At 48.7% G+C, this 26,809-nt stretch overlaps 1 protein-coding gene across 5 annotated transcripts in view; it reads right to left on the reverse strand.

The window, feature by feature from the left end:
- Window positions 1-375: 375 nt before the first annotated feature.
- Window positions 376-26,809, reverse strand: part of LOC128831821 (vasoactive intestinal polypeptide receptor-like) — a 44,675-nt gene continuing 18,241 nt past the window's right edge. For all 5 annotated transcript variants that reach the window (XM_054018606.1, XM_054018605.1, XM_054018604.1 and 2 more), the window contains 10 exons: window positions 25,869-25,978; window positions 22,131-22,228; window positions 20,808-20,940; window positions 19,519-19,672; window positions 17,202-17,262; window positions 12,206-12,278; window positions 10,839-10,930; window positions 9,545-9,674; window positions 7,534-7,575; window positions 376-4,588 (listed from right to left, as the gene is read on the reverse strand). In XM_054018606.1, coding sequence (XP_053874581.1) covers window positions 4,400-4,588; window positions 7,534-7,575; window positions 9,545-9,674; window positions 10,839-10,930; window positions 12,206-12,278; window positions 17,202-17,262; window positions 19,519-19,672; window positions 20,808-20,940; window positions 22,131-22,228; window positions 25,869-25,978 — 1,082 coding nt within the window. In that variant the 3' untranslated portion in view covers window positions 376-4,399. The remainder of the gene's footprint in view (window positions 4,589-7,533; window positions 7,576-9,544; window positions 9,675-10,838; window positions 10,931-12,205; window positions 12,279-17,201; window positions 17,263-19,518; window positions 19,673-20,807; window positions 20,941-22,130; window positions 22,229-25,868; window positions 25,979-26,809) is intronic.

Consider the following 26,809-nt stretch of genomic DNA (forward strand, 5'->3'; position numbering starts at 1 on the left):
AGGGGGGAATGGGAACAGGGAATGGGAACAGGAACACAGGCAAGGCTGTGTGGTGTCAAAGCTGGGAAGAGGGACCCTGAGGAAGGAAACTGGAATCATGCTTGCTGGAAGTTCACCCCAATAAACATTGAATTGTTTGCACCTTCGAACTTCAGGTATTGTTGCTCTCTGTTCATGCGAGAAGGACCAGGGAAGTGAGAGGGTGAAGGAATAAGTCCTCTAACACACATCTGAGTGGTGCCCCATTGATGGCACGCAGTTGCATTGACTTCAACTGCTGCAAGGGGGCTTTTGTAGGACAATCTTGTCTACAGTGAAGAGGTCATAGCTGTAAATCTTTATTTCCTTGCCTTAAAATTGATCCATAGTCAAAAATATATGTCTATTCATTTAATTTTCCATCTGAACATGAAGATCTAAATATTACTAGGCCACACCAGCCATTATTATTTTTATTTTATGTGTCTACATCTGCAGTATAAAGAAACCACAAATCTGTGTCCAGTTGCTCACGTTAAGCAATGAGAATTTTAAACAAAGGATCAAAATGATGCTCTTTTACAAGAAGAGCTGATGCGGTGCCCAGGGTAGACATAGCATAAGGGGATGGCCCCTTACAGAGAACATTAGGGTTGCTGGAACTGAAAGATAAGATTGTAATTAACAAAAGGATGATCTGAATTACTTGGTTGGGAGTCTAGCTAGGTACAGTCTAGTTTTAGTGAGGGAACTAGAGATGTAGGGCTTGAAGCCTTTGGAACTGCTCCCTTTGATCTGACTGGGCCGTGGGGCAGGGCCGTATTGTGATGATGCCTTCCAACAAGAGTTAATACATGCTTTGCAGTTCTAGATCACTGGAATAAATGCAAAGGCCCAAATCCTGAGACATGGACTTTGCTCTGGCAAACTCCTACTCATTGAAATGAGAAGCTAATTGAATAAAATCTGAGTGTTGACTTGTGCCAACAAGATCCAAGCTTAGAGGGGAACCTACAGCCAAGGAGTCCCCGTCTACATGGAAATAGGAGACAGCACCTTCCCCACCATCACCTCCCTGGGCTCTGGAAGAGGACGCTCTGGGAGGTCAGGCTCTGTATGGGAGTGAGAAGGAGATGGGGACAGGGCTGGCTGGGGTTAGGGAATGGGAGGCCCTGCTTTGGGTGGGGAGGGGTTGCTCATAGTCATTCAGTCTGGGGAGCTTACTTGGGCCTGTATGACATTACCCACAGAGCCAACACCATGGTGCGATCCTCCCAGAGGGGGCCAAAGTGGAACTGCACTACCAGGAAATGGAGGGGAGGGATGCTGGGGGAACAATACCACATCTGAGGAATGTCTAGCCCCCCCCCCCCATTATCCTGGTATCTGAGAGCCTCACACCCTTTAATGCATTGATCCTCACCACCACCCTATATGGCAGGGCAGTGCTATTGGCTCCACGTTACAGGTGGGGAACTGAGGCATTGAGGTCCATAAAGATGTAAATAGAGTGGGATTTCCGAGAACGCCGGGGTGCCTGACTCCCGTCAGTTTCAGTCAGGGTTAAGTGCCTCTTAGGTGCTTTTGAAGTCCCTATTAGGCACCTAAACCCCTTTTAAAATCTCAGACAAGTTACTTGAGGCCCACTCACCCAACAAGGCTGTGGTGGAGTAAGGCCTTGAACCCAGGCTTCCTACATCTAGAACCCTAAACACTGCACCACTCTTCACTCCATAGATGCTTCGGGCATCTGCCCAAGTGGTCATGGGTTCCTGCAGCCAGGTTTGGGGGCAGGCCTTGCAGCATATTGGTCCTGAAAATAAAACTCTACCCTCAACTGAACCATGGGAGAGGAACCCTCCAAGGGATACCCTCATATAGATTTCCTTCCCCTTAGCTTAATCCTGGGAGTTTCACCATGGAAGGGGACAACCCAGCCCTTGAATAAGGGCTTCACATTTTGGCCAAAGCACCATCCTCCTGTTTACAGAGAGGACTATTAAAGCAAAGAGGTTGTGATTGACCAATGTTACCCTGTGAAGCCATCGCTAAACTAGGATGTGTTGGCTCCCAATTCCCTGTCCTACCCGCTAGATCATACCACGAACACAGATACTGTGGGCTGCTGGGGACAGTGAAACAGGGAGCAATCTTCAGCTGAAACCTAGCAAACTGAGAGAATGCCAACCACAACAAAACCGGGAATATAGAAATTGCCATGATAGACGAACTAATGATCGATCTAATGCAGAATCTCCCCAACAGATGAACCTGAACAGTCTAGGGCCAAGATTTGTAAATGTTACTCAAAATCATGAGACATGTAAAAGGGGACTAGTATTCAGAAGATGGATGCTCTGTACTTTCTGAAATGCAGTCATCTTTTAAGTTATCTCAAGCTGAGCAACCAAAATCATGTAGCTAGGTGGGGCCAGCTCCCCTTCTGGTGTAATTTGGTGCAGTTTCATTGATCTCAATGGCACTGTGTTGAGTTACAGTAGTTTAGGATTGGGGTCAGTGTACCTAAGGGAGTGAATTCTCAAGGAATGAAAGATCGGGTCCCTAATTTCTCTGCACCAGAAGTGAGGAGTGGGAGATGTTTGGGACAAGAAGTTCCACCATGCGGATCCACCGAGAATTAGGGTGACCAGACGTCCCGTTTTTAAAGGGACAGTCCCGTATTTAAGCCCTCCTGCAAGTGTCCTGACTTTTTCTTAAAAACGGGCAAATTGTTCCATATTTTCTGTCTCACCCCATTAGTGCTGGTGGGTCCTGCTGTTGGCCGGATCCCTGCTCACCATTTGCCCTCCCACCAGTGGTGAGTGGGGAGGGTCCCGTGGCCAATGATGGGGGTGGGTCTTCAAGGTTGGTGGCGGGGCGAAGATGCAGCATGTGGGTCTGGCCGCTCCCCCTGCTGATCCATCAGCACAGCCCCTGCTGCATGCTAGCTCGCGGTCAGCAAGGCCCAGCTCCCTATCCTATTTCTGGCTGGCACTGGCTGCGCGCTGTGACGGTTGGTGAGTGCGGGCAGGTGCCAGGCAGTGGCCAGTTACGTGTCACCTCTGCTGCCCACCCCTCAGCCCTTTACGTGCTCCCCCTTTCGCTGTCCTCTCCCTGCTTTCCCCTTCACCCACCAAAACCCCGCTGCTCCTCCATATCCCTACCAGCCGGGCGCGTCCTGCTCCCAGCGCTGTGCGGAGAACCAGCCTCTGGTGGGAACGCTCAGCATACCAACACCAATGCTCCTTCCCCCACTGCCTCTGGCTGGGCTGGCACCCCGGGAAAGCCCAAGACCCTCTGGCCCAGGGCGCTGGCCAGGAGGAGCCGAGCCCTGCACGTGCCAAAGCCCCGCACAGCGCTGGCACGGGGAAGCCTCTCCGCCCCTCGGCTAAGCTCTGGAGTTGGGAGGAAGTGATTTCCAGCCTGTTACTGCCCTGAACCTGTAGGCTCCACTGCACCTCCCCAGGCAGGGGCTTATCACTATCTTCATCCCCTACCCCGCCACACACCAGGTCCTGCCCCCAGGGCACACAAGGCTGCTCCATCCCCTAGGGTGCTCCTAGGCCCCCACCCCTGCTGAGCCACATCTCTGGCCGGGTTTGCTGAAGGCCCTGCAGTGACGTTCCCTGGGCCCTGGTGCACAATGCATCCTTAGGGCTTAACCCTTTCCAGCCCTAAGGCGGGAGGACAGGAGGCGGCTGGGTTATGTCGATGGCCAGCGGCAGCCTGGAGCTGTTAGCTGCCTTTCGACACTGTGTGGGCAGGAAGGGACAAGCTGCTTCTAGCAAAGGAGGTGGGGAGGAGAGATGAGCTCTGCAAAGACACGGGCCAGGTCATCCCTTCCCCCAATCCTCCTGACCTGTGGCTGGAAGCAGCTCCCGTCCCTTTCCTCCCACACGGTGCCGAAACGCTGCTGCTGGCCACATTCTGGTGTGAACCCTGGGAGAAATCTGAGGGGGGGGGGATATGACCCCATGTGTCCCCCCACGTTTTGCCTTGGGAAGATGTGGCGCCAGGTACCAGAAGAGGCGGGTCCGTCCCAGGGGCCCAGCCAGGCATGGCAGGCAAAGCGCGTCAGGCAGGGAGGGTCAGGTCAGTCAGTCACCCACCCTGTGTGAGAGAGGTGTATGGGTGTCACCTCTCCTTGTGTGTGGGGGCATAGGAGTGTGTGAGTCCCCCCCTCCCTGTGTGACCCCTAGAACTTTAAAAATAAGAAGGTAAATAAAAAGAATCCAACTCCGCCGTATTTCTTTTTAACGGGGACTCAGTCAACTTGATGTTCATTTGAAGATTCGTACTGCATAGTTCTGATTGATTGCCATTGACCTCGCTTGACCCGGTCAAGAGACTCCATATTGGCCATCCCTCCGTTCATTTTTCAGGAGACAATACTGTAACCGCCGAGCTTGCTCTGGGAGGCTCACACGGAGGACGTGCCATTCCGGAAGAGGGAGGTTTTCCTCTTCGGGCTGATTTTTTCAAGCAGTGATAACTGAGTGACATAGTTAACAGGGCTGTTTTCTCTAGACATGCGCCGAGGTTTGCGGGTGAAGTTCAGGTACTCTTGGTACTGCCACTTGCGCAGTCGTTTCTTTAATTCGACCTGAACCTAAGGAAAAGAACGAAACGAGGGGGGAGAGGGAGACGTAGAACAAATGTGGCTATTCCAATTTCACAGACATTGAGGCTAAGATTTTCAAAAAAATGCCTGCCCAATGTTAGGTGTCTAAATCCTAATCTAGGTGCCTAAACAAGTGGGTTGATTTTCAAAAGCGCTCAGGACGCAGGGGGTGGCTGGATGAGCTGCTGCTCAGAGGCCCCCAGCAGCTGCCCCACCCTGCCCCAGAGCAGAAGCTCCCCCCGGACTCACCCACCAGGGCCCCCCTGGAGCAGCGGCTTTCCCCAGCGAAGATTTAGTCGGGGTATTTATACAAGCCGTGGACAGGTCACCGGGCATGAATTTTCGTTTATTGCCTGTGACCTGTCCATGACTTATTAAAAATACTCCAAGACTAAATCGTAGCCGTAATTATAGTCCCAATATTAGCATGATCCTATGTAAGGTGTAACCTAAAATAATAAAAAAATAAAATAACTTAATGGAGATGCTTATTTCCTAGAACTGGAAGGGACCTTGAAAAGTCATTGAGTCCAGCCCCCAGCCTTCACTAGCAGAACCAAGTACTGATTTTGCCCCAGATCCCTAAGTGGTCCTCTCAAGGACTGAACTCACCATGCTGCATTTAGCAGGCCAATGCGCAAACCACTGAGCTATCCCTGCCCCCTAAAATGAACTGCAGAAAACTTTTAAGGCCAGAAGGTACCATTACGGTTATTTAGTGTGACCTGCTGCTCCGCACAGGCCAGAGAACCTCTCTCACTAATTCCTGCATCAAGCCCATAACTTGTGGTTGAACTGGAGTATACCAGGGTGGAATTTTCCAAAATTCACAAAGTCCTGAATTAGGTATCCAGGCTCCCCATGAATTGTATGGGGAGTGTTAGGTACCTACAAAAGGGATTCTCAGAAGCCAGCACGCTGAGCGGGGAGCCGCCTAAGCTAGCCAGGAGCTAGCTAACACAGAGGAAAGAGATGAGGTTTAGATCCTCTTAGCTATTTAGTTATTTAACGCCCATTGATCTGAGCCTCTAAGTGACTCTCTCTGCTTGAGATTCTCAGCTGTGAATGCTCCCCTGGAGTTAGACGCCTAAGCCAGGTCAGCCCTTTCTCACAAAAGCCCCCCCCCAATCCATAGGCGCTGAGTACCCATGGGAAAAAAATGGTGGGTGCTGAGCACCCCCTGGCAGCCCCCCCATCAGCACCTCCCCCTCACCTCCAGCCCGCCGCAATCAGCTGTTCCATGGTGTACAGGAGGCGTTGGGGGGGGGGCAAAAGGGAGAAGCAAGGGTGGGGCAAGCTCGTGGGAGGGGGCGGAGCAGAGCAGGAAGAGGCAGGTGGGGGTGGCGTCTTGGGTGAGGCGGGGGCGGGGTCTGGGGCGAAGCCAGGGGGAGCACCCCCCGGCACATTACAAAGTCGGCAACTACGCCCCCCCATCCCATGAAACCAGCAGCCAAATGGCTAAAGCACTCACCTGGGAAACCTGAATTCAAATCCCTACTCTGCTTGATTTGGAGCACGGACATGAACGCTGGTCACTACATCCCAGCTGTATACCCCAACCAGCCTGCACTGCGTGTTCTGGGGTGGGGCGCTCACTCGTTGGCCAGAGGGGAGCGGGGATTGATGCTATAGCCCAATGGTCCCAGCACTCAGATTCAAGTCTCCCACGGCCCTTGTGAGTGGCCTAATCACTCGGCTATTGGGACACCCAGACCCACTCCTGGAGCTGCATTTTGTGTGGGCCCCAGTCCTGTAGGCATGTGCCAAGAAGGCTGAGGACAGATATGGTTGGTCTCTGTAAATACATTGTGGGGTTAAATACCAGGGAGGGTGAACCACTATGTAATCTAAAGGGCAATATCAGTCTAACCCCCACAATTCCTGGGTGTGGTGCTCTGGGTGTGGTGTTCTGTCCCCTCTAATGGCACCAAATCCACTTAGAGATTAATGACTCTACTGTAGCCTTAGCTAAGAGGCATGTGGTTTTTAGCTCATGCAGTAGAGGTTCATGTATTTAGCTCTAGAGGTCCCAGGTTTGATCCTGATGACTGGGTTAGCTGTGCGGTGGCATCAGGGCTTTGGCAACTTTGCACGTACCCACCTGTGGGAATTTAAGGCACCTGCAGGGTTGGGTGGCAACTGAGTGGCGGTTTTGAGAATGTAAGTGGTGCCTAAATGTTGGACTTAGGTGCCTAAGGAGGCCACTAGGTGCTGGGTACCTCTGTGAATCTGTCCCTTTTGTGACTTAGGAAAACCCATCACTTTGGAAGTCCATGGGACCCGTGCTCTCAAGTTGCTTTGGTGCTTTTGAAAAATCCCACCTGAAACATCCATATTTGCTTATGCCTTAGTTGGCTTCTTAATACTCTTTTTACAGGGCAAATTCAGGTAAGTTCTGGCCATTCACGTTGCAAGCACATATATAGTATAAAAAAATCCCGCATCTTCCCTTGGAAAACGGCCACTTTTTAAAACAGATGGCACTTTTGGCTACATTTTCCAAAGTACATCATAGAGTCTTAACAATAATCAAAGAACATGAAGCATAAGGTTGAACAAGAGTATCTGGAACCACACAGGCTGCCCTGGAGAAGAAAAGAGCTTGCTAGAGGAAATAAAAGCCGAACAGAGGTTTGATATGTATCCAGAGACACTAAGTGAACAGACTCTCTCATGACAGGGGAATCCCTGACCCCTTGTCAAGGGGTCACTACCTCAAAGCTGATGTTGTGCCTTCCTGTAGCAGACCAGAATTACATGTATTTAGACAAAGTAGAGAAACACAGGCAGGAAGACCGATAAGGCTATTTCATGCTTTCAGGAGCAGATCAAAGTAATTCACAATGGCATATTCTGGAAATTGGAACACAAGGAAAACAATGGAAGCCCCTGAGTTTGAAAGGTCTTATACAATCGCATGTCTTGCTACTTACCTCTCCATTTAAGAAGCAATATAGAAGGGCGACAACAAAGCCCTAGGGAATTAAGGGGGGAAAAAAAGGTTATTTCTAAAAAAGGTGAACTTCAGCACAACAGGCCTTGGAGAAACAGATAATTGTAGAGTGAAGTCAGCTTAATTAATACTTTGATTAGGACACACAATAACATAATGTTTCCAATCAGTATTTTGGTGGCGTGACACTATTCATATTAAGACTAAACAACGTCATGGTCCTGATATTGTATATGTGCACCACTGACCTCTAATGGATATAATCAGAACTGCTCCCCTGTGTGAGAGGGGCCCTGTACTGCTAGCAGCTAATCACAATTCTCCTTTAGCTCAAGTAGAAAGGATCTGGGGTTTTTGGAGCAGGCAGATCTGAGTTCTAGCCCTGTTTTGGCATGCAATCCTGCGTATATAGCATGAAATCCTAGGCAGCCAAGGCTTTTTTTAAAACTATGTAGCCGTGAATTATAAGGCTGTAATTATACAGCGGGTTTTGACAGCATCTTTATAAATAAGGCAAAGACTGTCATCAGTGCGATCATCAGAAACCTGTCATGTAATCACAGCTATGTAATGAAAGTGTGTTTTTTAAGTACCTGAGTGTGATATTTTCCAAAAAAGGGAACAGACAATTGCTTCTGCTCATACACCCCTAAATGTTCTCCCAGAAGCCTGAAAATACCTTTCTGCAACAATCAGACCAGACCCTGACCCCTGGTTCCTCCCTTGGACTAATCCTCCCTGGGGCCTACCATAGAGAGCATCTGGAGTAGACACACCATGGGATAAGGACAGCTACATTCTCGGGGGTCAACATTTCCACCTCATTCTTTCTCCTTTGGGCTGCAAGTTTACCAATAAGTACATGTGCACAGCCGGTGTCTATAATTTGATTCAAAAGAGGCTGAAAAATAGTACACTATAAAAACTTCAATTTCCCTTATAGACACTGTTTGTGGCAAAAATATTTCTTCAGGGTGGAATTTCCACAGCTCCTAAGTGACTTAGCAATGGCTTTCAATGGGACTCGCGCTCCTAAGTGACTTAGACAGTTTTGAAAATTACAGTTCTGGTGTATTTCTTTCTATTTCTAAGGCCAAGGAGGTGCCTCTCCATCGCCCTGTGTATCCTGCCAATAGTTCAGTTTGCCTACAAAACTGTGCAATAAACCATGGCACAAAATCCAGCCATGATAGAGCAGGCCAGAGAGCCTGTCTCATGCCCAATCTCCTTCTGTCCCCCGCCGCCCCGCAAGTGCCTGGCAGCTTGCCCAGAACATTAAGAGATTCAGGCTATTTCTGACCAAAAACAGATGACCATTCCAGGGAGAAAACCCTGCCAAGAACCAGAGAGTGCCAGCTAGTGCATGGTGATTCATTGCAACCTCAGCAAAATGACACAAGAGAGGTAGTTTCTCTTATAGGCAGGTCCCAGGTAATTCAAGTGTACCTGAGTCAAAAGCAACAACTTAAATTCTGTCTCAAAGCCAACAGGTAGCCATGAGAGCATGGAGCACTGGTATAATGTTCACTGCATGGGCAGTTCGTATCCCAGTCTAGGATTAAGCTTCTGAATAGACTTAAAGTGTAGCATCGTCAGGTGTGCATTGCAGTCATCTAATCTCAAAGTGACAGAGGCATGGATGAAAGAAGCAAGGTCTACATCCAAAAGAAGAGCCATATTCTTCTCGCCATGAGAAGATAGAGAAAGCAATCCTGGCCACAGCTGCTACTTCATCATGTAATGGCAGTTGTTGGTCTAAATGGACCCACAGACTACGAATTGAAGGGTGGGTGCACTAGCATTGGAAGGAGAGAGACTGATGTTATTTCTCCTAACCTACTCTTATCGCCTGTTTTATCTGAATGGAATGTCAGCCAGCTCATTTTGATCCACCCCCCAGCCTTCATGAGACACCAGGTAAGGCACTCAGTCACCCTCCCTGGATCGGGCAAGGTCAAGACAGTTCTTAATTCAATCTTTATTTATCATACCTGAAAGGAGCCCAAGCCCAGCTCAATATAAAGTCTAGCTTCCAATCCAGTGCTTTCTGGGCAAAACGCAAACACGATATAGTGCACTCCAAAGAGTGGGATCAGGAGCAGGGTGGATTTAGCTAGTCTCCTGGGAAATGAAAAAAAAAAAAACAACAGAAAACACAAACATGATAGACTTGACAACATTTCAATGAATTTAATGGAAGGTGGGAAACTAACAGAACTGAGACTGAGGGCGTGTGCACACAGCGTAGAAATGCACACTGTGAGGGGGAGGGGATTTTTAAAGCGCACTAATATGTTGCACATTAATTGGTCTGTATAGACCCTGCTGGTGTGTAATAGTTAAAGTGCATGAGGGAACTTTCAGCGTGCACCATCAGGATTCACACGGACCAATTAATGTGCTTTAGAAATAACACCGCTGTAGTGCCCTAGGGTGCACCATGTAGACAAGACCTAAATCCTCCATTTATCTACAGATCAGGCACGGGCTGTCGTCGACGTGCAAAGCCAATGTGCGTCTAATGGCGATAGGGTCATTCGTTCTCTATGCCTTTGCAATCTTTTTTCTCTCTCCTGTGTCAGCGGGCATGGATGCCAGTCTGTGGTACTCATGATGGTGGTTCTTCTGATGGGGCCATCTGTCCATTTTGAAATGGATGCACCAATTCTTTTCACATAGATAATCAAACATGCCTTTTGGGCTGGATTGGACTGGCAATCTAGTATTGAAATTCTCCAGCCTTACCAAAACCATGAGCCAACTAGTCCCCTGAGTGGTTCTAAGAGACCATTTCCGAGGTTGGCAGGGCTGAGTCTCTCAGGAAGGGCATGATATGCCAGGGGGTACGGAACCAGAATGGGAGGAGTTAAATATCTGGGAACGAGATCCATCTGGAGCTCATTAAACTACAGGGCATAGCTGATGTGCATAAAATAAGAACGGTGAGAGAGAGAGAGGAGGGGCCAATTGTGTGGCAAAGCATGGAGCCAACCTAAGTAGAGAGTGTTAACCTGATTACAATTTGTTAGGTGCAGGACTTTCAGTTGGGCCTGGTTGGTGGCCTAGCATGGAGAAGACTTTATATGGGGGCCTCTAGAAAAAGAGGGCAGAATTTTACCTGTTCATACCTTAGAAACAAGGCGGCAACTCGACTTTGGTTTTTTTTGTTCTGGGAGTTACCTTCCCCACTATTGAGGAAGAGGCCACAGGGGGGACACCCCCAGGAAACAATAACTTAAACCAGATCCAACAGGAGATAATAGAAAAAAAGATATCATCACTTACACAAAATGACTAGACTGGCTGCCGCTGACTTCCGGAGATTGTAATTTCTGCACCAGAATTCTGATCACATTGACAAATATAATAAAGTTAATCTGCAAAGAGAAGAAGGGGTTTCTAAGCTTCCTAGGAGACAGAGCCAGATCTTCAATGGGTGCAAATCAACGTAGATCCATCCATGTCAAAGCAGCTATGCCAATTTATGCCAACTGAATATCTGGTTCTCAATCTTTACACAATCAAATAAATAATAAGAACAACATTTTCTATCTTCGATGCCTAAAGTGACACCCCCAAATCCTTATTTAGGCACCTAAGTAAACAATCTGATTTTCAATTTTGATGTGCTTCCACAATGACTTTGAATAGGAGGTTTACCTGCTCAGAGCCTGAAAATCAGGTCTTTTTTTTTATGCCTAATGATGGATGTAGGTGCAAATCTTTAGGCACCTCTGTTTGAAAGTTTTGACTGATGCTCATTTCTATAACATTCCACAAAACAGATCTTGCAACACAATTGAAGTCCGTACGAGTCCTGCTTGCATATACAATGGCCAAATTTTGTCCTAAACATGCATCCTAAAGGCTCAAGTGCAAAATGCACTCGCATAAAATTGGAGAAAAGACTGATGAGAGTCTGGGTAGAGGGGCAATATTGTTCAGTGGTTTGGAGAGGAAACAGAAGAATAAAAACAGGGGAAAGAAATGACTAGGTACAGGCATGTCCCAAGCCCTTTATCATTATTATGTATTGGTATTGTGGTAGCTCCTAGGAGCCTCAGTCGTGGGCAGAACTCTGTTGTGCTAGGGGCTGTACAAACACAGAACAAAAAGACACCCTGTGCTCCAAAGAGTTTACAATCTAAGTACATCCTCACATTTTGGATGCATGAGTAAGTGACAGAAAATAGATGATTTTACACATTACTCTACACAATGAGCCTTTAAGGCTAAATGTTCCTGTACCTGCAAATGTGCAATGATCATGCATAGATGATGCAGGAGTGTCCTTATTTAGGCATGTTCCTAGCATGAAACTCGGAGTAATTAGCCTTGTATCACCTGTGTGTGATCTTGCACTATTGCCAATTTTGGCGGCAGGCATGTAGCTTACATTGGCTGAAATGGACTACAAGACAAACGTCCCAGGGCAACATTCTGCCCTTCATTTGTCATTTTCATGCATTTCACTGCTGCTTGTCTCTCTTCCACTCACAATATAGCAAGTGTTATGCAACAATTTCCAGCTTCCTAAAATTCAAAACAAATTAAATGCGGTATGCGGCACTGTATCCCTGTCTGACTGAAAAGAGATATGTGCTTAGCTTTCAGTTCTTCAAAGGATTCAACAGATCAAAGGCAAAACTCACTAATACAGATAGCAGTATGGGTCCCCTGATGATCCATAACACTGCTGTATTCTCATCATCATCATCCCAGCATCTGAAACAGGAAACTAAATAATTACCTGATCTGGTTTGTGCTGAATATTAAATGACTCAAGTCTTGGTACAGAAAAGTGGCTGTCGTTAACGCTTGTTGTTAGCAATTTAAAAGCATCTCCCAAAAGTTCTTCCAGATTTTCACTCCCAAGAAGGTTACTCTATAGCCTAATGCAAAGAAGGCTTATCCAGCAGGAGGCAAAGGTAGAGGAGGTGGCAGCGTTTAGGGTACATGTGGCTACACGCTGCAGTGAAAAACAGGCTGAATTCACACTGCAGTGCGTAGCTTTATGCAGCAGTGAAAGGCTCTGGCAGCAGAGAGGCCATGGGGAAAGGCCAGAGCCTTTCCCTGCTGCCTCCTCCTTGCCAGAACCAGGGCCGGCTCCAGGCACCAGACGAGAAAGCACGTGCCAGGGGCGGCATTCCGGCCAATCTTGGGGCGGCCAGCCCAGCCCTGAAGGGGCACGGACCCCAACCCGGGGGGGGCAGGAACTAGTGATCCCCACTGCTCATCGTGCCGCCGGCCTCCCCGGGACGCGCCACTCCCCGCCGCCTGCACCGGCCTCCGTCTCCCGCGCCGCTCTGAGCCCGGCCCGGCCGAGCCGCCTTTAAAGGAGCGGCTGAGCCAGCACCTCCTGCAGCCCCTGGGCACTGGAAGGAGGGAGAGTTCTGCGGTGACCCGGCGGGAAGCAGAGGCAGGGAGGGTTCTGCGGCGGCCCAGCGGGAAGCGGAGGCAGGGAGGGAGGGTTCTGCGGCGGCCCGGCGGGAAGCGGAGGCAGGGAGGGAGGGTTCTGCGGCGGCCCGGCGGGCAGCGGAGGCAGGGAGGGAGGGTTCTGCGGCGGCCCGGCGGGCAGCGGAGGCAGGGAGGGAGGGTTCTGCAGGGGCCTACTGGGAAGCGGAGGCAGGGAGGGAGGGTTCTGCGGCGGCCCGGCGGGCAGCGGAGGCAGGGAGGGAGGATTCTGCAGGGGCCTACTGGGAAGCGGAGGCAGGGAGGGAGGGTTCTGCGGCAGCCCGGCGGGCAGCGGAGGCAGGGAGGGAGGGTTCTGCGGTGGCCTAATGGGAAGCGGAGGCAGGGAGGGAGGGTTCTGTGGCGGCCCGGCGGGCAGCGGAGGCAGGGACAGTTCTGCGGCAGCCCGGCGGGCAGCGGAGGCAGGGACAGTTCTGCGGCAGCCCGGCGGGCAGCGGAGGCAGGGAGGGAGGGTTCTGCGGCGGCCCGGCAGGCACTGGAGGGAGGGAGGGAGGGTTCTGTGGCGGCCCGGCAGGCACTGGGGGGAGGGAGGGAGGATTCTGCGGCGTCCCGGCAGGCAGTGGAGGGGCGGGCCCCACTTTGCCCTTTGCACTGTGCCAGGCCCCGATGCAATGCTGGCCCCACGCAGAGGTCGCAGACCCCAGCCAGTGCTGCCTGTGTCGGCCCCCTTGGAGCCTGCCCAGCCGGGAGAGGCACCCCAAGGCCGGAGGGGGGAGCCCCTCTCGCCCGGCTGCAAGCGGACTGCAGCGCCTGGCTGCCCACGGGCGGAGGGAGCAGGTGGGTGCCGCCCTTCACCCCCCTGACCGCCCTCCACTGCGGCTGCCGTTTGTTTTTTGGGTTTTTTTGCTTTGGCAGTCCAGCCGCCTTTTTTTTTTTTTTTTTGCCTGGGGCGGCAAAAAAGCTAGAGCCGGCCCTGGCCAGAACCGTTTCCTGCTCCCGGAGCCTTTCACTACGGTGGGGAAAAGCTCTGGCAGCAGGACACTAACTGTAAAAATAGAAGTGTATATGTGGGAAGCACTGCTGGGGGTTTTGGAGAGCCATGCAGGGCACCTACCCTAAGGATCTGGCATGTCTTTACTCTACCCACGTAAACTGTGCCTCTCCATCTACTCCGCTATTTATATCCATGCTAGGGGGATGTGCCATGGCTGCACACTACACGCCGCTGTAAATGTTGACATAGCCAAAGTGGAACAAGGAAGGGGACATTATCCTGATTTCAGGCTGATCATTCATATTCTCTCTCTCCCCTGCTGTGTGTAGCTGTATTTCAGGGTAAAGAAGAGAGACTGGATTCAGTTGCAGTAAATCCAGAGCACGCCTCACTTCTTTGCCAGGGCTTAATATATGGAGATATACCTATCTCATAGAGCTGGAAGGGACCCCAAAAGGTCATGGAGTCCAGTGCCCTGCCTCCACTAGCAGGACCAAGTACAGATTTTGCCCTGGATCCCTCAGTGTCCCTCTTAGGGATAGAACTCATAACCCTGGGTTTACAAGGCCAATGCTCAAACCACTGAGCTATCCCTCCCACTGAGCTGGTCAGGTAGAGCAGGCTGCTCAGTAGAGTCCAGGCACGGAGGTCCTGAGGCTTCCGCTTTTGACTGGAACCTGGCACAGTCTGGGGCAGATGAGCAGCCGCCAAATGGAGCCTTCGTCTAAAAGGTGTCTGGGCTGTGGTGTTAACAGCTAGCAGAGCGTGGGCACCGGGATGAAGGGAAATGTATCCAGTCTGGATTTTATTTTCTCCGTTGGTTTAGCCACTCTACAATGAACGGAGGAACAGACAGACTGAATCAGGCACAGTGTCCATCTGCTGCAGCATCCTGTCTCCTGCAAAAAGAAGAACAGGAGTACTTGTGGCACCTTAGAGTAGTCTCTAAGGTGCCACAAGTACTCCTGTTCTTCTTTTTGCGGATACAGACTAACACGGCTGTTACTCTGAAACCTGTCTCCTGCAGTGGCCAGCAATAGCTGCATCAGAGGAAGGTGCAAGAACTGAATGATAGGAAGGTCTGAGATAACCAGTCCCCTTGGTCTATGTCTATGCTTAAGGTGGCATATAGAGTGCAAGCACATATCGTTTCAGGCCCCACTGCTGGAGCCTTTCCCCACTGCTGAGGTCTTTTGCTGCAATGGGGAAAGGCTCTGGCAGTGGAGAGGCCGCAGGACACTACACTGCTGAAAGCAGCTATGAGAGGCATTGCTTGGGTGTGAAGAGAGCCTGCGTAGGGACTATACCCTGGGGGTTCAGACATGTAGGGCATTCTGTGCTACTCTACTCAGCTAAGCCATCTCTCACCATCTACACTGCTATTTATACGCTTGCTGGCTGGGAGTGTGGCGTTTGTACACTGCACACCGCTCTAAGTGTCGACATACCGGATTAGATCTTTCCTGATCTCTAATAGGTAGAGATTGGCTTAAGCCCTGACCCAGGAGGTTTAATACCAATCAAGGCATTTCTGTCAGCAGTAACTGATCTGGATATAACTGATCATAAATCTGGATATTCATATTATCCACACCAATGTTCAATCCCTCTTTGAAGCCTGCTACGTTCTTGGCGTCGACAACATACTGTGGCAGTGAGTTCCAGAGTCTAATTACACAGGGTGCAATAAATATTTCCTTGTATTGGTTTTGAATTTGCTACCTTTCAGTTTCATTGAGGGTCTTCTTGTTCTTGCGTATGAAACAGGGACAAGAAAAGCTCCCAATCCACCATCTCTAGAGTAGTTGGTATTTTATAGACTTTATGTCCAGTTGTATTAATCTCCTTTGTGAGGTAAAAAATCCCAATTTTTTCAATCTTTCTTCAGAGGGGAGTTTTTCCAGGCCATTGATTGTTCTTATCACTGTTCCCTGAACCCCTTTTATCATCAAAGACAAGTACAGTTTTTCCAGTTTTGGTTCTGACACTGAAATCAAAGGAATTTTTGCATATGGAATAACTGCAGGATAATAGTAATTTGTCTGCTTGCTTGCAGTCTTTCCACATGAGGGGATCCCAGGAAAAGAAGGACATTGAATTCGTCCTTATACCTTAGAGGCTACATGAGAGGAGCATGTGCCATGAGAAGGTGGAGACTGACATCCCCCCACCATTTACACAAACTACAATGATGAGGTATTTTGCCACTGATATATTTGGATAGCACACATGAACATGAATGGAGCAAGGCGGACTGCATGGGTCAGGTGAGTGGCGGTGGGCTAGACAGCCTTTCACCTTTAGGTCATTGGTCTGAATCTTTCCCAGCTTGGGAGGGAGTAGAAGTTGTTCCTTTCTCGTGGCCGGCGTGAAGTGAATTGGAGAACTAAAGTTCAGCTCCTAGTAACCAAGCATCTGTGATATATTGCCCTCCCCCATCCTTCAAGTTGAGAGGCTTTGCGGTCAAACCAAGCTTTGAATGGAGATGAAAATGGAAGTAATCTTCCACTCCTAATAGTAAACCAGACTTGAAGCCTACTAGCCAGGTGCTATAGGGAAGCTTGCACTGTTTGATACAAGGACTAGGTAGCAAGTTGATGAGATAGAGAAAGACTGTTCCAGATGGTAGGAGCTTCAGGGTATAAGACTCGTGCCCCCGGAGTGGTGAGATTGTGTGAAAAGACAGAGGAGGTGAGTGCCAGAGGCAAGACAGTTCAATACACAACATAATCGTTCAAATGCAAGAATTCACACATACAGTATTGCCAATCCCAGATGTTCAAAAACGGAGTCCAATTCCCCCCAGTCATTTGATTGGCTTAAAACCCCCACCACCTCTGGAAAAATAATAAGGGTTTGGTTCTTTTTATTTGCCTTCTGGCTGCAGGGGGCACTTGCTTCATATTGTCAAGTTTTCCCTGCAACCAGGAGGGCGAGACACATATTTTAAAACGAAAGCCACAGTTCTCCTGCAATATCATGATTGCAGCAGCGGGGGCTTTCAGAAAAAGAACTCAAAATTGTGAGATTTGATCAAATCACAAGCTGGCAACGCTGCCGTTGCAGTCAGATGGAAATCAGGAGATAGTTCTCAAACCGATTTGCCTATTTCTGAATTTTAAAGATCAGAAATGAAAATTCTTAGGCTTAAAAGCTTTGGTTCTTTTTTAACTCTCCCTTCTTGATGAATCACATTTACTGTGCCAAATGCAATGCCCAGCCGCACTAGGATTTTGACTCACCCTGTATTCTGTCTGTAGATTCGGGTTAGGATCCAAGCACACATCACCGCACTGGGAGTTCCTAGAAGAGTCAATGTAGAATACAACATGGCTTTATTTTCAACAGTGAGTTCCATGCAAACCTGATCCCCAAATTCAGAGATTCCAAGGTCAGAAGGGCCATTGGGACCATCTAGCCTGACCGCTTGCCTAGCACAACCCAGAGAACTTCCCCAAAATAATTCCTAGGGCAGAGCTTTTTGAAAAACATCCCATCTTGATTTTAAAATGGTCAGTGATGGGGAACCCACCACAACCCTTGGTAAATTGGATTAATTATTCTCACCATGAAAATTATACACCTTATTTCCAGTCTGAATGCTTTACAGGGTTACAAAACTGCAGAAGGGATATAGCATAAGTGCCAAACAACGGTGAGTGATCTTGCACACAATGCATTTAGGCACCAGTTCAATAAAAGAACAGTGAAGTCAAGAGACATAAGCAAGAGAGAAAAAACATTTTAAAAGGGGATTAGGAAAGGCTGGTGAGCCACTGAGGCAGAGAGCTAGACGAAGGCCTGCCTATGAATTCTAAACTTTTGTATGGTTGCAGAAATCACTTACTTACCTATAGTTATTGCAATTCTGGACTACTCTGGGCAGAGGATTCTAGTCCTCCTCCAGTGTAACTCTTTGAACACACGGGAGATTGTATATTTCCATCATGAAGAGCATAAGAGGCAGCACACCAGCCTAGTTAACTTCCTTCTAATAATCTAATAACTGGTATCAAGAAATTTGTGATATCTATTCCCACTTCTGCTCTTTCCTGGCCTTAATCAGAGTTTGCAATTAGATAGCTATTAACAAGTGTTATTTAGCTGGGCCTCACAACAGCCCTATGAGACGGCTAACTATATTTACTCCCATTTCCTAGATCAGGAAAGTGAAGCTCACAGAGGTTGAGGGCCACCTTTTCAAAAGTGGTCTCTAATTTTAAATGCCTCAGACCAGTGGTCTGCAACTTTTTTACACACAAGATCACTTTTTGAATTTAAGTGCAACCCAGGATCTACCCCGCCCCTTTCCCAAGGCCACGCCCATTCCCTGAGGCTCTGCCCACTCCATCCCCCCTCCCTCTGTCGCTTGCTCTCCCCCACAAGGGAGCTGCGGTGGCAGTGCTTGCAGGCAGAAGCAGCACACGGAGTCCCCTGACCACTTCGAAGGGCTTCAGGGACATGCTGGCTGCTTCCTGGGGTGGTGTGGGGCCAGGGCAGGGGGGGAGCCTGCCTTAGCCCTGCTGCGCCACCAGACTTTTAGTGGTCGGAGATCGCGATCGACTGTCAGAGGCTCCAGGATCAACCAGTCAATCGTGATCTACCACTTGGTGACCACTGCCCTAGACTCCGAGTGCCCGGTGTTAGACCCCTAATGTGAAATGCTCTCTTCGGTGAAGTCAGTGGCAAAACTCCTACTGATTTCAATGTGGCCTGGATTTCAACTTTTGGGCAAACATTTCAAAAGTGTCCACTAATTTTGGGTGCTTCCACTTTGGAACACCCAACCTGATACGCAGAGCCGGTCGCCACAGGTGTGCAGTGAGAATAATTATGTTTATCTCCCTCTTGGGGGCATTGTGTGGCCTGATGAAAATAATTCAGGTGAAGTTTTATCTTAGTCCAAAGTATTCTGAAGGCAAAGATCAGACTAAAACTCATGAGTTCAGTTTCTCAGACCTATACAGCCACACTGCTTAGTGCAGGGATTGGCAACCTTTGGCACGCGGCCCGTCAGGGAAATCCGCCGGTGGGCTGGGCCAGTTTGTTTACCTGCAGCGTCTGCAGGTTCGGGCAATCACGGCTCCCACTGGCTGAGGTTCGCCGTTCCAGGCCAATGGGGGCTCCTGGAAGCAGCGGCCAGCACATCCCTCGGCCCGCGCCACTTCCAGCAGCTCCCATTGGCTTGGAACGGCAAACTGCGGCCAATGGGAGCTGCAATCGGCTGAATCTGCGGACGCAGCAGGTAAACAAACTGGCCCGGCCCGTCAGTGGGTCTCTCTGATAGGCCGTGTGCCAAAGGTTGCCCATCCCTTGATTAGTGCATTACACTCACACCACCAGATACTTCATGGGGTGTCTAGAGATTGACAAAATTTCCACCTGGGAATTTTTGAACAAAAATAAATAAAATGCTGCAGTTGCATTGAACATGTGCTACCTCATGAATTGTCAATGCTCATAGAAAATGCATCTTACGGCAAATGTTTTTCACAGCTCTAGGCATAACTGTAAGAAGGCACATATACAAACAAAGGGAGAAAACATGAGTGTACTAACCCCAGCCAATCAAAATGAACCACCACACGTACTGTTTATCAGAAACAAATGTCAACAGCAGCAGTGTTTGCAAGTACATCCCTTCTACCAGGAGCCAGAAGAAGTTGGCTAAAATGCTGAACTGAAAGAATGCCACTGCAACCTTACATGCAACCTAGAGACACACAGGAAAAGGAGAATATTAGCTGCAGTCTCTGAAGTTAGACATCTTCAAGGTCCTGGGAAAAAGCTGGAAAAATGTGAACCAAGAGAAATATGCACTTACACAGGTTCTGATCTAAAGCCTATTGAGCTCAGTAGATTTATCATGGACATCAACGGGGTTTGGGTTACACCCATAAATTATACAATTCTAGTGAGTTGTGTACAGGTGTTTGAAAGGGAAAATTTGGGCCTCATAGTGGGCCAAACTCCTTACTCATGTAAGCAGATGCAACTCTGCTGGAGTTGACAGAGTTGCACCCTCATACACCAGAGCTGAGTTTGGCCCTTGGTATTTCTTTCTGTGTCTGATGTGATTTGCTACTTTGGTATATTGAGGGCCATATTGGAATTGCAAGCTATCACTGTAAGAGGGTGGGGATGGTTCCTGATCCTGCTTGCAGGCTAGGGATCCTTGTAGGGAAGCATGGGATCTGGGCCTACCAGAGTGAGTCTGAATACTAGACAGTATTTGGTCCTGCCATGCGGGCAGGGGACTGGACTCGATGACCTCTCGAGGTCCCTTCCAGTCCTAGAATCTATGAATCTATGAAGACAGACAGCCTCAAGTAAAGTGGGGTGAGCTGTGCCTCTCTGTTTTAGGGAGCATCCTGTTTTGTCTCTCTGTTTGGTTTTTTTGTGTGTGTTAATTATTTAAATTCTATTCAATAAAGTAGTGCTATATTGCAATCCTCCCGAAAGATAAAAACAAATACTCTAATTTGTCTGTGTGTATGCCATAAACATAACACCTAAAGTACACCTGTACCCCGATATAACGCTGTCCTCGGGAGCCAAAAAATCTTGCCGCGTTATAGGTGAAATCGTGTTATATTGAACTTGCTTTGATCCGCCGGAGTGCGCAGCCCCCTCCCCCCCCCCCCCCCCCCCCCAGGAGCACTGCTTTGCCGTGTTATATCCGAATTTGTGTTATATCGGGTCACGTTAGGTTGGGGTAGAGATGTATGATGAACTCAGACCCATTTTTTCCCCCATAAAACCAAAATACAGGAAATCTCAGCGTTACCTCTGTAACAAGGATTAACCAGTAAAATCAAATACAGTGAGAGAGAAGAAAAGCTGGATACCGTTGACATTAAGCAGTGGTCCATATTTTCATCAGCAAACAAAACAGCATCTTTAATGAAAACAGCAGTGGCTCGAAGGATGAAAGAGACAAACAGATGCATGTGGATGTAATTCCGCGTACAGTGGAATTTTCTGAAATGAGAAAATAAAAAGGGAAATCACTCTTCAAAGAGAAATTTCAGTCTGCCCCATCTAAAAACCAAACAGGAATCAATTCTGTCTTCAGACATCACTCAGCAAGTCAAAACAAGTACAGCAGGGCACGCTTTCCCTGTCGTGCCCCAGCAACTTGAACTAGAGAAGCCATCTCTAGAAGCAAGGCAATAGGTTAGCTCATTTTCTGTGTTCCCGGACCTCTACTGCTATTACTATGGAAAGTGTGGTGGTTTTATGCCTATCCACTGGAAAACAGGCTGAGACAATTTGTGATTTGATTCAATACTCATTGGAGAGACACCCCTTTTTGACTCCAGTGGATATTGGATTGGTCTCTTATTGCACAGGTCACTGTGTTGATGCTAAATAGTAATGATTTCCATTCATTACCACTCAGGGCTGGATTGGTACTAGTGGCCTAAAATCAAAAGGTTCTGCCTATCATCCAAACTCAGCACACATAAGATCATCAGAATGGCCATACTGGGTCAGACCAATGGTGCATCTAGCCCAGTATCCTGTCTTCCAATAGTGGCCAATGCGAGATGCTTCAGAGGGAATGAACAGAACTGGGCAATTATCAAGTGAGCCACCCGTGTTGTCCAGTCCTAGCATCTGGCAGTCAGAGGTTTAGGGACATGCAGAGCATGGGGTTGCATCCTTAAACCATCTTGGCAAATAGTCATTGATGGACTGATCCTCCATGTATTTATTTAATTCTTTTTGACTGTGCAATTTATTTTCCCTCCATCTCTGTGCACAGCTCCTATAATCTGCAATGGATGGTACAGGCACATCTGACGGGAGTTTATGGAGAGAATGTCCTTGCTAAGCATGGGGAAAGTAGTTACCCTATGTGAACTGTGAGGCCATCATGAGGTGGTTATGCAGCATTGACACAAACCATAGTCCCATTTAAAAAAAAAAAAAAACTCCAGGAGGAATAGTGAGAGGGTACACATTCAAGTCTTCTGTTTTAAAGTCTGCTGGGAAATATCACACCTTAAGGGATGAAGAATAGGTTACCATGGATGGAAATATAGTGTCTGTGATAGAATGCAAAAACTGGAAAATAAAACCACTGGAGAGACAAGTCACAGACATGAGAATTAGGGTGAAGCTGAACAGTGTCTCGAAATACCTCAAAGGCTGCTGCGACCGTTTACCTGAAGATGGCAAAGATAACGAGAGCTGTAATGAGTGAAGTCAGAGATGTCGCATAGCCAGCAGTGTAGACATGCCAAAATGCAGAATAATATGATTTCTATGAGAAGAAGAAAAGATAGAAAAATATAGATGGATGTGCAGCATTCATCCCAACGTGCCCATTTTACTAAGGCTCAATTTACTTCAGTAAATAGTTACAAAAGAAGCTCTTTTGGTGCTGAGAACACTTCTCTTCCCAGCCACCTCAGCCATATAATATAAATTATACTTTACATCTCCAAAGTGCTTTATAGTGGGATAGGGGCTCTAGACTGGGACTTGGGAGACTTGAGTTCTAACATTGGCTCTGCAACTGATCTTCTGGGCAGCGGCAGCTCCAGGCACCAGCGCTTCAAGCACGTGCCTGGGGCGGCAAGCCATGGGGGGCGCCCTGCCGGTCCCTGCAAGGGTGGCAGTCAGGCAGCCTTCGGCAGCTTGCCTGCGGGAGGTCTGCCGGTCCCACGGATTTGGCGGCGGGTATGCCAAAGCCACAGTACCGGGGACCTCCTGCAGGCAAGCTGCCAAAGGCAGCCTGCCTGCCATGCTTGGGGCGGCAAAAAAGCTAGAGCCGCCCCTGCTTCTGGGTGACCTTAGGCAAGGCATTGGCCCTCCTGTGCCTCAGTTTCCCCATCTGTAAAATGCAGATAATGATTTGGGCTCATTGAAAACTTTCCTTTGAAACTGGTTTTCAGCAGAAAACTGGGTTTTTGATTAAACACATTTTCTTGCGACATGTCTATTTTACAAGGAAAGTTTTGGTTTTTTTCCAATCCACACCCAAAAAAGCTTTCAACCAATCCCAGAAAAATTTCAGATTTTGGCTGAAAAATTTCAGTGTTTTGACAAAACATCAATTTTTCTGCAGAACACTGCCCTTATTTTCTGACCATCTCTAACAGTGACACGTACCCCTCCGCCCCATGTAAAGGGCTTTGATGTGTATAAATGTGCTACATGGGCCTGATCCAAAGCCCCTTGAAGCTACCAGAAAGACTCAATTCACTCTAAGAGCTAAGTATTGTTAAGATATGTCTTGGTTTTACAAAACCTTGCGGCTTGGGTTTTATATTTGCGACACAAAACAAGGAGTGTCTGGCAGCTGGACTTCATTTATTTGAAGCACCAATGTTTGGGAGTATTTGGATAAACGCGCCTCGCTGTGGCCTATCCCAAATCCTCAGTGAAGGTCCGATGGTTCAAGGTGCTGAACTCTCATTGAAGATGATGGGAGGTGAAGTCACTCAGCCTGTCACCAGTGTTCAGCACCTTGCAAATTCTGTCACTAACTAATTGTTTCAAAACCTAGGACCACATGCAAGGCCCATCAGAACTAATGGGAGTCTAATGAACTTGAATGGGCTATGGATCAAGCCTCTAGCGAGTAGGTACAGCTAAGCAAAAAGTAACAGATGAGGAAACTGAAACATTATGGAGTTGAGAGTGACCCAACATCACACAGTGTGTTAATGGGGTTCTTTTCTGAGCTTTGACGCAGAGTCCTTAATTCCTAGTTTCAAACTCAACCTACTAAGGGTATTTCTATACTGCAATCAGAGGTGTGACTGCAACATGCATAGACATACCGAAGCTAGCTTTGATCCAGCAAGCTTGAATATCAATAGCAGTGAAGCCGGGGCTGCACAGACTAGCTGCTCAAGAATATAACCAGGGTCCCGGGTGGACTTGTACAGCCCGTGCTGCCGTGGTTTCACGGCTATTGTTATGCTATTGTTGGTTTAGATGTGCTGCAGTCACACCTCTGATTGCAGTGCAGAGGACCCTAAGTGTTATTGCCTCTTTGATATTACACTTTAACACCACTAAGTTCATTTTGGCATGTTGCGTATTGATGTATCCTGAGAAAAACAGGAAGCATCAGCAAGCTTTGCCTGTGCAAATTGTTTTCAGTTTCACTACAGGGCCACCTGCTTATTCCAAATCATAAGGAATCAAAATCCTTAGTTTGTTGCTGGTCAGTCAAATTTCCTCAGGGCAGATGCAAGTGCCACATTGTTCACCAGTTCATCCTAACCCTAACCTCGTTTATCAAAAGGCTGAGGAGATGCCAACAACTCCAGGCTGAGACAGTCATTATCCATTTTAAATAGGTCCAGAAACATTGGCAGTAAACTTGCCCATCGGAGAATCATCCTGGCATTTTGTGAAATCACCCTAACGTTTTCTATGTAATATGTGACACAAAGATGGAAAGCAGGAGGCTTGTTCAGTAGGGCCAGGAGCACCGCCAGCTTTTCTGCTGCCCTAGGCGGCGGAAGGTCCCACCCTGAAATGCTGCCCCCCACAGAGGCAGTGGAAGGTCCCACCACCGAAATACCGCCGTGGTCGCTGCCCCCCAAATTGTAGCGCCCTAGGTGACCGCCTAGGTCGCCTAATGGGTTGCGTCGGCCCTGAGTAGGGCAGGCACAGGGCCGTCCTTACCATACACAAAGTACACAGCTGCATAGGGCACCAGGAAACTTAGGGCACCAAATTTCCTGGTGCCCTGCGCAGCTGCGTGCTGCTCCAGCCTCTGCCCTGCCTCTTCCCATCCCTGAGGACTGCAGCAGGACTGGGCCTGCACTCACTGGCGGCGGGAAGTGCAGGGACCCGGCCTCAGCTGTGCCACTGTGAGTGCTGGGAGGTGGTTCCCCCCTGCCCCTCAAACCAGCCCCCCTCCCCACAGAGGCCTGCCCTCGCAGGGAGCTGCGTAGGGCCCCAGAATAGCTAGGGATGGCCCTGGGCAGGCGGGTGGGCCAAAGGCGCTTTCCCCTTCTGGGGTAGCTGACAGAAGCACGGTAAGCAGCAGAGTCCAAACAGGTGAGGGTGAAAAGGGTACTTGGGTTCTGAGTGCACAGAGAAAACACTACCCCACTATCTCTCCCGTAGTGGGTTTTATACACCGTCTCTGGTATTACCACAGGAGCTGAGCACCTCATAATCTTTGATGGATTTAACCTCAGAACACCACGTGAGGTAGGGCAGTGCTGCTGTGTCCCTGTTTTACGGATGGGAAACTGAGACACGGAGAGGCTAAGCTACTTTCTCAAAGCCACATGGGCAGAGTAATGACTTGAGCCACGTACCCTAACCACTGGACCATCCGTTCTACCTTCAGAGAAGGCTGTTGAACACAAGTGTCTGGAACCCTAATTTCAAAGGAACCGTGAAGACGACTCTTCCCCTTTCGCTGTATGCAGGGTCCCCCCAGGGAAGCAAAGGTTAGGCAGGCTATCTTCTCCATCCAGATAGATACAGAACACAGCAGGCCAGACTCTTCTACGCCAAGATCCATTCAGTGCAGGATGAGGGGGCCATAACTGGTTCCCCGATTCTCCACCCTGCATTGCGTCAGATCCAGCCCTGATGTCATTTAGGCCAAGGGGCCATATGACAGCTGAGAACTGCCGGAGTGCCATCTAGCCCTAGTCCCCTCCTTGATACCCCCACCTATGCTGGGGCTGGGTTGGGGTGGTGGAGGGGTCAGCTCCACCAGCCTTGTGGTAGCTTCCTCCCCAGCACCCAGGGAAGTCTCAGCTGGACAGTACAGTCAATCTTCAACCGTTTGCACCACTTATGTGGCGTAGGGTCAGAGCAAAGGAGAGAATCTGGCTTATGTATATTCAGCATTCCTCAGGATGTTTTCACGGGGGCAGTTCTGGGTTTGCGCCTACTAGGTGCATCTCCAACCCAATACTGACCTGATCTTCAGGGCCTTTACTGGAACCTTCATCAAATCCGCAGGCAATAGAGTACGGTGGGTACGGTTCTGACCAATATGCCTCTTGTGTACAGTTTCTTTGCAGAAAGCCTGAAACAGTGAAACACATCAGCAAATGACCCATGTTGTTTAGCACTGACAAGAAACAGCTTATTCTTAGTGCCCAAATCCTCAGATCTGTTTTATTACTTATCGATACTTCTGGATGCGCCAACTGCTTTTAGCAAGACTGGCTATACAGAATTAAAGCTACTTTAGCTATCTACCTTGTGAAAGGCTGAGACAAATATTCAAATGAACGGGAAAGTAACAAAGCAGCTTCCAGGTTTATATAGGAATTGCATACTGTGAGCTCAATTTTTATACAAAGGCACCTAAGTCATGCATCCAAATCGTGCCTTTAAGAACCAGTTTGGGTCTTAAGACATATGACTACTCAGTTGATTAGCAGGGCCGCCCAGAGGATTCAGGGGGCCTGGGGCAAAGCGGGGGAGCGGACATAAAAAAAGGTGCCACCCGCTGCGGTGCTTCTACTCACTGGGTGGCGCTCCGAGTCTGCGGCAGCGAGTCCTTCAGTCGCTCCGCGTCTTCGGCAGCACTGAAGGGCCCGCCGCCAAAGTGCCGCCGAAGACCCAGGCCACCGCTGGGTGAGTAAAAATTAAAAAAGGCGCCTCTAGCCAGGAAAGGGATTCTTGGCCAGGGCTTGTGGGGCCCGGGGCAAATTGCCCCACTTGCCCCACCCTCTGGGCGGCCCTGTTGATTAGAGACACAAGGTGGGACCAACACGGCTACAACAACACTGTATACCCACTTTATAGCATTAATAACAATACTTTGAATTTCTGCAATATCTTTTACCCAAGGATCCCAAAGCACATATAATTTCTGATCACTTCCAAGCCTGAAAGACTTAAGCCTCTC

Source organism: Malaclemys terrapin, chromosome 2 (assembly GCF_027887155.1).
Source record: "Malaclemys terrapin pileata isolate rMalTer1 chromosome 2, rMalTer1.hap1, whole genome shotgun sequence".
Classification (NCBI taxonomy): domain Eukaryota; kingdom Metazoa; phylum Chordata; order Testudines; family Emydidae; genus Malaclemys; species Malaclemys terrapin.